This window comes from Podarcis pityusensis, assembly GCF_964106645.2.
Source record: "Podarcis pityusensis genome assembly, chromosome: 10".
Classification (NCBI taxonomy): Eukaryota; Metazoa; Chordata; class Lepidosauria; order Squamata; family Lacertidae; genus Podarcis; species Podarcis pityusensis.
The window spans coordinates 69,967,786-69,981,553 of NC_138035.1; the positions used below are offsets into that span (position 1 = coordinate 69,967,786).

General features: G+C 43.6%; 1 protein-coding gene across 1 annotated transcript in view; it reads right to left on the reverse strand.

Annotated features, from left to right (window-relative positions):
- FAM185A (family with sequence similarity 185 member A) overlaps nucleotides 1–13,768 on the reverse strand; it is a 37,139-nt gene that overhangs the window by 5,428 nt on the left and 17,943 nt on the right. The window contains exons 6-8 of the mRNA XM_081023779.1: nucleotides 12,827–12,868; nucleotides 2,923–3,021; nucleotides 1,323–1,457 (exon numbers count right to left, since the gene is read on the reverse strand). Of these exons, the coding sequence (XP_080879905.1) occupies nucleotides 1,323–1,457; nucleotides 2,923–3,021; nucleotides 12,827–12,868 (276 nt within the window). The remainder of the gene's footprint in view (nucleotides 1–1,322; nucleotides 1,458–2,922; nucleotides 3,022–12,826; nucleotides 12,869–13,768) is intronic.

Consider the following 13,768-nt stretch of genomic DNA (forward strand, 5'->3'; position numbering starts at 1 on the left):
AAAGCCTGAACAAGAACAAAATTAGTTTCAATCTCTTCCATCAACCTAAGTGGCTTCTTAAATAAGAAGGTCTTTGATAGACTAGGATAGAGAGGCAATGATGTAAGAAGAAAACCGGCCAGGTGGACTTCCCTAACATTGATTCTTCATCAGGTATCCTTTCTGACTCTCCTATGACCTTGCCTGAGCTCAGATAATTGTGTATTGGGCTGTGTCTGTGTATATTTGTGTCATCAAAGGCTGTTTAGATTAGAGGAACAAAACACAAGTGCGTAGCTTGGAAGTGCAGTTTGGAGCAGCCTCCTCAGTTATGCTTTGACTGTCCAAGCAAAACTGGTGCCAGCCCTTGGATATATAAAGGCCCTTGATGTGGTCCATGGATATGACGAAGCAAAACCCAAACGAGCGTTCTTGACTCAATGGTAACAAATCACTCTTTCCTGCAGTTTGCCAGGGAACAAGTTATTGGACTGCTAACAAAAGGAAATAACCTATACCAGTAATCTAAAGGAAAAAAAACCAGAGTATCAAAGGGATGTTTGTCCCTAGGACTTGAAAGCTGTACTGAAGGTGTATTATTTTATTATGTTTGACTGAAAATAACTTAGGTTTATAAAAGTAAATCAACCTTCCATGTCTCCCATGTATTCTTCGCCTATAGCAAGCAAGGCAAACTTTGGATTTATGCTAGCATTCCTTTTGTTTCTAAAGTGCTACATCAGCAAAGGGTATTGAGAAACACAGTAATTACATCTGGCAAGTCTAAACCAGAACTTATCTATTCTTTCCTTCTTCCCGGCAGAAAAAAATCAATCACCCCCAAGATACACATCATTTGAGCCATTCTCCAAGGAGCCGCTTATTTGTGAAGCAAGCTCTTACTTCAGAAGACTAAAATAGAGACAATGTGCAGCTCTCGGTGAGAATTTTCCATTTAGCAAAGTAGGGTAGCTCCCCCTCCCCCACCACTGAATCTCATGATGTTTTGTGCAGTTCAAGCATGAATTTATGCTCTCTGTACTTAGAATTGTCCATCACAGCCCCAGTGCAGATATCCCATGACTAAAAGCTCTAGAGTGGACAACAAGATTGCTTCTCCCCACCACATCCCTCCTCCTAGGTTAACCCCACTTAAGCATTGCCTAGGCACTGGCATTAACTACAGTTTAGGCTAAAAATGATGGGGAGAAATCTGATACAAACATAATTTGCACCCATGCAAAGGGTTGCAAACCTGACTGCATACACTTAATTAACAAGTAATTTGATTCATACCTAAAAGCAAAGTTTTATGGTGAGAGTGTCTACAAGACAAGACTCACCTGTAACTGTTATGCGGTCCTCCCTGGAGGCATTCTGAGTCTCCTGTAACTGGATCTCTGGGCTCACCTCAACCTTGCTCCCAGATAACTGCAGATAAGCTTGAAGAGTTGCAGGTACCTTGACAGTAATGGAGCCTATTATACACAAGAACAAAAGGATTTGTGTTAAGACAATTCAAGGTGACAGGCATAAGCCACTTTGGGTCAGAGAACCCCCCCCCCCAAAAATTTAAACAGAGTTCCATGAGAAAAGTGGGCTTCCTGTTTTTACCCAGCAAAAGGAAATCAATATGGCAGCTCCAGATCTTTTAGACTCCAGAGCCCATCTTCCCCAGCCAGTATAGGCAATGGTCAGGGACGATGGAAGCTAGAGTCCACAACATCTGGAGGGCAGAATTGGATGCCCCTGTTCCAAAGTAATGTGCTGGCTGCTTTCATCAACATACAGTGGTACCTCAGGTTACATACGCTTCAGGTTACATACGCTTCAGGTTACGGACTCTGCTAACCCAGAAATAGTGCTTCAGGTTAAGAACTTTGCTTCAGGGTGAGAACAGAAATCGTGCTCCGGCGGCGTGGCAGCAGCAGGAGGCCCCATTAGCTAAAGTGGTGCTTCAGGTTAAGAACAGTTTCAGGTTAAGGACAGACCTCCAGAACGAATTAAGTACTTAACTCGAGGTACCACTGTATTAGTATGCTGCCTTTCCATAGTTAAAACCATGCTCAAGGCGGCTTACAACATGAAAATCTTTATGTAATTACCAACAAAACGAAAGTAGCCATAAGAAATAAAACACATCAAAAACTACATGAACCATTTCCACACAAATCATAACATCTAAAAATTAAAGGTGCAAATATAATTAATAGCAACAATAGCAACAAGACCCCCTAAGCAATCCCCTGCCCAAGAGTCTGTTCAACATTCTCAGCTTTCATAGCTGGAGTCAGTCATGGCTCCTCCCTCCCAGGCCAGGTGGGAAACGGCCTGCAAGGCAATGAGCAGGTCCCCCAGGACTCACAGCGAAGATGCTGCCGGGCCTCTTCAGCAGCCTCAGCTTTTGTAGCTGGAGTCAGGCAAGCAGGCGGGCAGCGCTCCACCCTCCTGGGCCAGGTGGAAAGTGGCTACTAAAGCAGGGATCAGATCTTCCAGGACTCACAGCCCATATTGGACAACAAATCTTGACTCTATACTGTTTGTGTGTGCGAAGTCTGGATGTTGCAGAGAACACCTAAGAAGTTATTAGGATGATGATCCTCATGCCACCTCTGCTTTTTCTTGTTGGAAAGGGTTACTCTCTTCATACTTTATCGGGAAGCCCTGATTGACCTCTACAGTTTGAGAGGGAGGTTAACTTCATTTCTGCCATAGTAATTTAAGTGACTCACTCAGCACAAATGTAAGAAAGAACGAGAGGGAGCAGAAATCATATTTTCCACAGAGTTGAAGTGCAAATTTCAAGAACTTTGCATATTGGTTATTTACACGTAATGCTACATTTAGTTTGGCCCCAAATCCCATTGAAATCAGAAGAACCTGCTGTTGAGTAAAAGTGCTTCAGCTGTAAAAGCTTCACATACAAAATTACTATTTACTAACCTTCCTGAGATTTCAGATCCACTTCCCCCTTTTGATTGATAATGTAAACATCTATCTCCCCATGATGTGTAGAAGCTTTCAGGAATCCTTCAGAGGAATCTGAAGAACAAAAGAATGAAAATATTTTGAGCCGTGTGGGTTCCAATGAAATAGTATGTATATTTTGTGAGTCCCATATTAAAAGGCTGTTTCTGAAATGTTTGCTCCTAGGGCGAAAGCAGTGCCGTGGAGTTTTTGTGGGGGAAGAGAGAAGAAGGGACACAATGTTCTCTCTATATTTAAACTTTAATAGATAGTTTGAGACTCACTGAACATCTACATAGAAAGAACATCTGCAGTTGTTCAGAGATGGTAACATAGCTTAGTTCTTCTCAAAATGTTCATGATAACCACGTAGATATTTTTCACCAGACATTTTCATTTTTCCTCCTCTAGGTTCACCAAAAGCAAAATGATGCATGGATGATTCTAAAAGGAGCATGTTTTCAAAGGGTACAAAGATAACAAACCTAACATTGTTTTCTAAACTGTCTCTGCATGCTATCCAGGCTTTTGATGAATGTTTCCCCCTACATACATACACTGAAAGAAAAGCTTGCATTTAAAAGTTGTTCCAAAGCTATTTTGCACAAACTCTAGGGAACAAAGGTTGCTTGTTATTTTTTGTAAAAAAAATCAAACCCTATATTAAGAGAGTTTCAGAATACATCTGAAGCTGAACCCAGAAGCTAAACAACAGGAAATGCTCTAAAAATCTTTGCAGATTATGGCTGAATTGCCAGTATTTTCCCCCAACATGTACTTATTTTATCCAAAGGATTTATTAACAAGGAACAGAAAACGTCATGGCGGTTTGAAAGCTAAATCTCAGAGATAACCAGGCAACTAGACAAAAAAAGAAAGAGCTATTTGAAAGAGTTTTTTAACTAGTGGAAACCAAAAGCTTGATTCAGGCTTTGTTCCTCAGGTTTCCAGGGTTTGTCCTGTAGCAATGATAAATGTATTTAACTTGTTCATAGTTTTTCTTTTAACAAAGCTCTTGGGCCATGTATGTGACAGATCACCCCTCCCAGAAAAAGAGCAAGAATGTGCTATTATAGCCTGTGTTTGCTACACACACATCAATGTGGACCCCAATCCAGGTGCACATGGAGGAAACTGATCCGAGCAGAGTTTAGGCTCAGTTTTTGGCACAGAAACTGCCCTGGTTGCCTCAGAAGAGAGACATGAGCAATGTGTCCCTGCTAATCCTTCTTGACCTCTCAGTGGTTTGAGATACCATCGGCCATGATATCCTTCTGGAACGGCTATCCAAGTTGGGAGTGGGCTTTGTGGTGGTTCTGATCCTACTTGGATAGTCATTTCCAGGGTGATGCTTGGGGTTCCTCAGGGTTCAATATTATCCCCCATGCTGCTTAACATCTACTTGAAACCACTGAGTGGGGTCATCCAGAGTTTTGGAGTGCGCTGTTATCAGCCATATGCTGATGGGACACAGCTCTATTTCTCCTTTACATCTGCAGGTATGGCGGTTGGCAATTGTGCCAGACCGTTGTCTTGCCTCCGTAATGAAATGGATGAGAGCCAACAAACTGAAGCTCAACCCAGATAAAACTGAGGCACTGTTAGTGGGTAGTTTGCTTGAACAGATGGATGGGAGGTGGCCTGCTCTTGATGGGGTAACACTCCCTCTGAAGGAGCAGGTATGCAGCTTGGGGGGTACTCCTGGATCCATTGCTGTCACTTGAGCCTCAGGTGGCTTTGGTGGCGCAGAATGCCTTCAACCAGCTTCAGCTACTGTTCTCTATGCTCTGGCAACCTCTAGGCTAGATTACTGCAACATGTTATATGTGGGGCTGCTTTTGAATATGTTTCAGAAACTTAGTGGCCAGGCTGCTCACTGAGGCAAGATGGTTTGAACATGTAGCACCAATCCTGGCTCAACTGCACCGGCTGCTAAGCAGTTCTTGGGCCCAATTCAAAGTGTTGGCTGTAAAGCTTTAAATGGCTTTACATACCTCAAGGACTGCCTTTCCCTATATGAACTGAGCTAGACCCTGTGATCACCATTTGAGGCCTTTCTTTGCATGCCGCCTGCATAAAGGGAGATATATAAATTGAATGAACACCACCACCACTGTGCCCCCCCCAGTGACCACTTTTGTCATGATGATCTCTCATCATGTCTATCACTTGGTCTTTGAGAACAATTTGTTCTTGCAATTAGGCTTGAAAGCTCGCTGCACCAAACATTCCATTTTTTATTCCCAACCAACTTTTGCGGCAATCATTTCTTCAGAAAACGCTACCACTGTAGAAGCCGGCAACGGATGTTTGGACTGTATCACTGCACCGGCCATTTCAGAGTAGGATCCTGGCCTTGTATGTCCACTGTTAAGAAGTACCCCTAAAATCCAGCTTTTGCTAGAATTACAGGAGCCTGCACCTAAGAAGGGAAGTTCTGTTTTGACCTGCAGAGGCAAGGAAAGACCCTCCATTACTAGCAACTCAGGTAAGGTATGTTCAAGCAAGCACCTCTTGCATAATCCACTAATTGCCACCTCTTTTCACTGTAAATCTTTGCCATGTCAAAAGTAAACAAAAGAGCATCAGACTCCTTCTGGAAGCATTAAGCCAACATGTGATCACCCAATGTGTCACTCCTTGCTTCTTCCCTAAATGGCTAATGAAGAAGTTACAGGAGGCAGAGATGAGGCAGGCTGCTGAAGAATCCAGGGAGTCTCTGCCTCTTGCTGCAACCAGCTCCCCTCCCCCTGGTCTCCCAGAACACGCAGAGAAATGAAGAGGGAGGCACAACAAGAGGCAAGATGATGAAGCCTCAGGGTACTGGGGAAGGAGAGCGGTGGGAAGGCAGGGACCTCCAGTCCTTGCAACTGCCTTGTTGGCAGAGTTGCTGGGATCACTATGACTGAGCTGTTTTGTTCTTTGAATAAAGAGTTAACTTCACTGCCATTGGGTGCTTGATTGTTTTATCGCTGACTCCAGCTCCTGACACCATGCAAACTCCCTTCCACCTCCGACATCTTGCCCTTTTCTCTCTAAAGCGAGTGGTCCAAGCCTCCTTGTTTTACCACCTTTACCCCTTCAGCCAACATTTGTCACTCTCTCATTGCCCTGCCCAGTTTTACTGCATCCTAGTTCTTCCATGTGTTTTCAGGCATGCTTTAGAACCGCGAGCTCAGATAATTAGTTTTAACTTGCTTATTCACTGTAAGCTCTTTTGGCTTCAAGTTACAAACATCAGGAAGAACTTTCTGAAAGTAAGAACTGTTCAACAGTGGAACAGACTTCCTTGGAGTAGTGGACTCTCCTTCCTTGGAGGTTTCTAAGCAGAGGTTGGATGGTCATCTGTCATGGATGCTTTAGGTGAGATTCTTGCATTGAAAGAGTTTGAACTAGATGTCCCTTGAGGTCCCTTCCAACTCTACAATTCTATGAAACTTAGCCTGTTGTTAGTGTACAGTTTAGGAAGGTCTGTGTCAATTCACATCTCTTCACATATATTCAATATGTATGCTAATTCCCTTTTGATATATTAGAATTACCTTTGATGTCATAGTTTACTCTTGGAGTGTGCTCAGCTCTCCGTGTCAAAAGATCCTATAAAAGTGTCAGGGTTCCATGTAGAACTCCAGCCTTAAATGCAAGCTGCACCATTCAGAAAGGCACTCTGTTCTTAACTGATGCACTGGAAGTTGCTCACACAATTTCATGCGCTTTCAGTTCCAGGGGTACATGACAACACAGCTGGATAATATGCCAAGGAATGTGAATGAAATAAGGGAACACAATCTCTTCCTGAGAAGAAAAGCAGAGCTGCCAGAGCAGGTCATTTGAAAAAGTGACAGCATCTTTTTGGCTTTGAAAAATGGTAAACAACCAATGATGAGAAGACAGCTTCAAACGTGGCCTTGTCCCACCCAGCCTAAAAGGAGTTTTGATACGTCGGCCTGTGAGAGAGACTGGAACGCAGCCACTCTGGTTCATTGGTTGAAAAAAAACAACGGGATTTGGGGTTGGGGGTTTTTAGTCAGTATCCGTAGAAAACATAGAAGGAGCTTAAATGGAGTAGCCAGATTACTGAAGGTGGCTGTTGCTGTGCAAAACTTTGAAATACGCTCAGGCCATGATAAATGATGAATTAAGTCAGAAAATGACTGCGTTCCCAGTCTTCAGATTAATAGGGCGTCTCCCATCTGGAATGCTGTTGGGAGCGTTTCCTAAAGCTGGACAACTACATTTCCAGGACAGGAATTTAAATTAGAATACATTTATAAAGTCAGCATTTGGGATGTGCAGCTTCTTACAGGTGTTATCAGAGAACCCGGAATGAAAGAGGGACAGGAAATATGCTTTCTTAGTTTCCTTTTCTTGTCCTGTCCCAGAGATTCATTGTGGACACAGAGGATCCAATATATACGAAAGATCAAAGATACTATCAACCCAGTCCTGGGACAACACATGTGGAAGTTTTACATCCACAGTTTTAGCTACACTACAATCCAAACCTGCCTTACGTGGGCTGCAGCATCTCACCAGCTGCCACAGTGATGCTCGTATCACCTTGCTGGCACAAGCCTTCCCCATCCACCTGTTGAACATGCAGGTGTGGAGCTTGCCAGCCATATTCCCACCAGTGGAGCCTAACAAAAGGCCCAGAAACAGGACATTCTGAACCGGCCTGGGATCAGCTAGATTCCAAGCTGCTCTCGCTGCTGGTGTCAGCCAGCAGAAGCCCTGATCCAGGCCCAACTGCTACAGAAGCCTAAAGAAGGCACAGGGATCAGGCCCAATCTTCTCTCTCCCCCCCTTCCGCTTCTGGGCTAGGGATGCACTTACAACTCCACACCTCTGCAAAGCCTCAAGATTGCTCTGCTACAAGGGGAGGGCATGCGTTGTTCCCCTCCCCAATCCAACAGTTAAGGCTGTACACATGGAGCTGTTCGTTTTTTAAAAACAAAGATCTACTATTTTGACCCCCAAAGAAGAATGGTCCTCTTCTTTCCTGTTGAAGAGCCGGGTAGGATTTAAGTGTGTTTTGTCCCAAAAAAGAGCTCTGGAACTTGCAGCCTCAGCTTCAGCACCTGCTCCATGTTGGAGGGGATATATACTATGTTTGCATGTCAACCTTGAAACTGTAGCTGCAAATAGAGGACACTGGGCACAATCTAGCCAAAAGGTTAGTTAATTCCCACTGGAATCAAAAGAACTTAATCACCGTCCTGGTTCCATACCTTTCCATGAGTCTAACTTGCAACTAAGCTTAGCTGCATTGCACTGATTGTGAATAAAATGAGACGAGCTTAAATTCAACCGTTTTTAGGGCAGCCCTCTAGGGAAGGCAGAGAGCAAAACTAAAAGGTACAGATGGCTGTGATAAACGATGTGGTGCTCCTGAGATATTTCAGAAACTTGGTTTTGATGAGCACAGAAGATGAAGTGGAAGGAACAGTTTTGATAGATTTGCTTCAGTTTATGAAAGACAGATTTCTGGGGCTAAACACACAACTGATGCAAAGCCCATTTTTGTTCAGCTTTCTAAGTTGTAACAAAGGAAGCTAAGGTTTATGGAGAAAAGGGGGAAATAATCTGCAGACCATTTGCAGCGGTTGTTTTTGGATTTTTAATCACAGCAGCCTTTAAAATGAATTAAATTTAAGTTGGTAAGGAAGCTTAGGGTTCTCTGATGAAGAGCTATTTAGGGTTTGATATGCTAAGGAAAGAGACCAATGTATGAGTTGAGCACTCAGAATAATGAGAAAGAGGACTCCTTTCCCAATCATAAATAGGATTCCAGTTGATCTGTTTCTTCCTGCTTCCCTATTTCCACTGGTGAGACACATCAGATGCAGCAGTCATCGAATTAAGAGGAAATCAAGTGTAGCAAATCAGTTTAATATGACCAGAGTTTCTCAGCATGATCTTGCAAACCTTTGGCGAGAGCAGGGCTTTTGTTTTTTGTTTTAACAGCCACAGCTGTTGAACTGATTTAGATGCTGGCCAGGGGGCGGGGACAACAATGCTGGTAACTGGGCACATTAGTGGTCAGAAACAGCACTGGGACTTACTGAATCACACTGTGAGGTAATAAATATATGAGTTCCAGGCTCTAGGAATCTGAAAAGTTGTTGCTACTCTTGAGAACTGGGCTATAACAGTCTCGTGTTTCCAGTAAAGCTTGCTGCCCCCACCCCATGTGGCCCCTCACTTCTACCTGTGGGCAAGAGCAGGGTTATAAGAGAGTCTCAAGGAAGTGAGCCATGCTGGAAATTACAGCTGGAATATGCTAATGAGAAGGACCCACCTCTCTCCCTCTGTGTTTTATTTCTGACTTGCATTGGGATCCAGATGTTCCTCCAAAGAGTTGCATTTTGCCTGCCCCTTTCTCTACTGTTGGGACACGGGTGGCGCTGTGGGTTAAACCACAGAGCCTAGGGCTTGCCGATCAGAAGGTCAGCGGTTCGAATCCCCACGACGGAGTGAGCTCCCGTTGCTCTGTCCCAGCTCCTGCCAACCTAGCAGTTTGAAAGCACATCAAAGTGCAAGTAGATAAATAGGTACCACTCCGGCGGGAAGGTAAACGGCGTTTCCATGTGCTGCTCTGGTTCACCAGAAGCGGCTTAGTCCTGCCACATGACCCGGAAGCTGTACGCCGGCTCCCTCGGCCAATAAAGCGAGATGAGCGCCGCAACCCCAAAGTCGGTCATGACTGGACCTAATGGTCAGGGGTCCCTTTACCTTTACCTTTACCTCTCTACTGCCTGTAAGATCACTAAGAACATCTGCAGAAATTCTACTTATAGTGCTGTACCTTACAAACTGCTATAGAGCGGTGACCATAAAACAGGCATTTCCTGCTCTCACTCCTCTATTATGGGATGCCCTTCCCTCTACAATAACTGGCATTCATCAGCTGCATCAGACATCTTATAAAGACTTTATCTTTTTGCCCAGGCCTTTCCTTACCCACATGATTGGACCCTGTTTCTGTCCGTGCGAATTCATCGAATTCCTTTTTTATTTCATAGAATTGTAAAGTTGGAAGGGACCCCCAGAGTCATCTAGTCCAACCCCCTGCAATGCATGAATCTTTTGCCCAGCGTGGGGCCTGAGATTAAGAGTCTTCCCCAGGCTCCATCACCAGTTCAGATCCCATTAGCACATAAGTGAAGTTCAGGGTTTTGCCCCAACGTGCATTACTTTACACTTGCTTACACTGAATCACATCTAATGCCCATTCACCAAGTTTGGAGTGATGCTTTTAGAGCTCTTTGCAATCTTTTTTTTGTTCCTGTCCTGAAAAAAATGGTGTCAGCAGCAAATTTGGCTATCTTACTATTCACCGCTAATTGCTCACTCACAGGTTTGCATATTTATCACCCAGAATATTTTTTTTTAAAGGCAGCAGGATCCATAAATCATAAATTAGAAACACAAAACACACTTTGGGCTTTCTTCTTAGCATTATTTTTGTGCCAAAGTTTTCCATTTCGCTTTCAGTCACTGCCAGGACACCCAACAACCACACTGATCTGCTTAAAAAACAAAAAAAAAAAACCCTGGAGATTCTGGGTTCACAAACTGAGAGGAAAGTTGCTGAACGTGCGTGTAGGGGGGAAAGCCAATCTGACGTGAGCGTCCTTCTGGATCACATTATTTGAAGCTTGGCAAATATTCTACAGAGCAGTGAGCCATATGAACCTCACTAAGTCTGGGAAACTGATACAAGAACAGAATATAAACCACAGCCATGAAGTCAGCACAGAATGAAACGCTTTATGAAAATTTGGAATGTTTTGCATCTCAGGAGGGAATATACAGTCCTGACAATCAATCCCCACCCCCACCCCCCAGATACGCCATTTCTGCCATGAAAATGTTACAAGAAATTGTGTTTGGTCTTTAAAGCAGAATATTTACCAGGGAGTGGGAAGTTTTCTACCTCTTTCAAGAACCCATTTCCCCAGTCTGATTTCTGATATTCAAAATCAAAGCTGATATAGGAGATGAAGTAAAAGAGCAGCTTTCTTGAGGAGAAAATGCCCCAGCATCAAATGTTATTGCTTCAGTGGCTGTTTTGAGTGGTTGTACAGAAGGGCCCAGGGGAAAGTGTTGTTCCTGGGAAACTCCTCTACTGCCTTCTTCTTTTTAAATGCCTATATACAATTGTTAGGGATGCAGGTGGCACTGTGGGTTAAACCACAGAGCTTAGGACTTGCCAATCAGAAGGTCGGCGGTTCGAATCCCCGCAATTGGGTGAGCTCGGTCCCAGCTCCTGCCAACCTAGCAGTTCAAAAGCACATCAAAGTGCAAGTAGATAAATAGGTACCACTCCAGCGGGAAGGTAAATGGTGTTTCTGTGCGCTGCTCTGGTTCGCCAGAAGTGGCTTAGTCATGCTGGCCACATGACCCGGAAGCTGTACGCTGGCTCCCTCGCCCAATAAAGCGAGATGAGTGCCGCAACCCAGTCAGCCACGACTGGACCTAATGGTCAGGGGTCCCTTTACCTTTAGCTTTATACAATTGTGTGCCCAAAGAAGATACGGCACAATTGTGCACCTCCAACGAGTGAAGAGATAATCTCTCTGCTAAGGGAGTGATGAGACATCATATGGATCTCAATAAATACAAGAAGCAGATACAAGAATGAACCACCACAAACAACAGCGTCTTCATACATGCCTTTAAAAAATGACTACACTGTGTGTGTGTGTGGGATTATTCCCACCCCCAAGCAAGTCCAGCTTCTACCTACCTTCAACAAATATTGGGTCTTCAAGATGGTAGTCAACGAAGTTTTAAGGGGTCTAACTTACTTTATTGTGATGTCATAACCCCCAGCCAATCAGTACATTCTACAGCCAACTTCTGGTGTAATCAGAGAGAACCTTCCCCACCCCATTTTAATGATCATTAAAATAAGGAAAATTATGGATTTTCAGCCTCCCAAGACTTTATTCATTCCAGTGGGGTTACCGTGCAGGTTTTATAAATTATTGATTCTGAATTTAGGGCAAATCTTGCCAGGAGCAGCATACACATTTTGTTGGTGGCCAGGATGCAAATCACAAATTCAAGGTTCCTATTCATTAGGTGTCCTGGATAAAAATAGCAGGCATTGATGCTGAATGAAATACATGCCATCAAGGCTGGAAAAAGTATTACAAATTCATTTTGATAGCCCAGCTGAATGGAAATTATTGCCTGCATGAGGTTGAACAATCTGGATAGAATTATGGTTGAGTGTCTTGTTACACACCAGATGTCTGGAATGTATATTACACAAGGATCGTCTTTCATTTTTTGACTCTGAGTCGCAATGCTTTGTCTTCCCTATTGATTACGCTCTTTAGATGCCTATATGGTCGCTACATCCCAAGACAAAAATGTATTCATTTAAGAACATCTCCTTTTATGAGATGTTCTTAAACTTTTAATTTATGCTGTATCTTATTCCCCCGCTAAGACAATATATATAAGTTCACGGCTGTTCCAAAAGAGTTCCAGACCACAGTGTTAAAGAGTTAACAGGCACAAGACAGCAGGAGTCAGTCATGCTGAAATCTAAGGAACTTAAATATCTAACTCTCTTTCGCACCACTGATTTCAGTGGAGCTCGGGAACGTCTAAGGTGAGCGGAGGAAAGCTTCAGAAGAAGAGTTTTGAAGGAGCTTTTCAGGCTCCCCTGATCAACAATGTCTGCAAACACGCTTTTGGCTGAGTTGGGTTTTTACCTGCTCCATACCTGATGTCGTTTATGAAATAATAATAATAATAATAATAATAATCGTTCAGCAGCTACACAATTAAAAGTTGCCCAGGGGCTGAAAAGCTGCCCACACGTGACATCTGCACAGGTAAAAACGAACACCCTTCAACTTACCTACTGTGATGTTTCCTGTTTTTGTTTTAAGGGTTGTGTCTCCTGCAAAAAAATTAAAACAGTAGTTTGAAGCTTGGTGTACGACGGTTTTAATTCACACAGTGAATGAGCAAGATGTTGAGTGGTCCTGAGGCCAATTATCAGGCCCAGCCCATCCATGAGGCAAGGTGAGGCGACTGCCTCAGGTGACAGGATCCACAGAGGCAGCAGATCCTGAAGCAGATCTTTATTGCCCCCTTGTTGCTGTTGCAAATCTTCACTCACTCCTTCTTCCCTGGTGGGGAAGGAGACACCATTTTTCCCTCAGGTGCTAAAATGTCTTGGGCCGGCCCTGCTAACTATAAATCGCCTCTTATTTGCAATGTGCTGACACACCCAAAGCAGAAATTAATGCCATCTATAGTCTATCTTTTTAAACATTTTACAGAGGTGGCTTATATGAAAAAAAAAAAGCAAAGAATACTGTTCCCCAAAATATCCAGAGCTGATAACTATTTCATTTTGGACCAACCCACTCACCCCTGCCCAATTGTTTTACATGGAGGGGGAATAGTGATTAGAATGACTTCAATACCACCCTTTTTATGGATAGTCCCAAACAGTGTACACAACAGATTACTAGCAAGTTACAAGAAATACATCTCTCAGCAAATAATGGAAAATATTTTCTAGATTGTGAACATGCAGAGTTGGTGACATTTTTCCACTCCCCCACCTCAATCTGTGTCCCGTCATGTTATTCTGCAGAACTGCATTTTGCTTAACTTTCCATCTGAAGATGAATCGCAGTTCTGCAATTTGCCTGGCAGATCCTGGGTAGAAATTGTTCTGATACTCTTGGCTAGTGATAGAGAGAAATGGAGTCTGGTCATCCTTGCCCACAATATCTCCAAGGTGCCACTGTAGTATGGAGCTCTGCATGGTACAGAAAACTCGACTGCG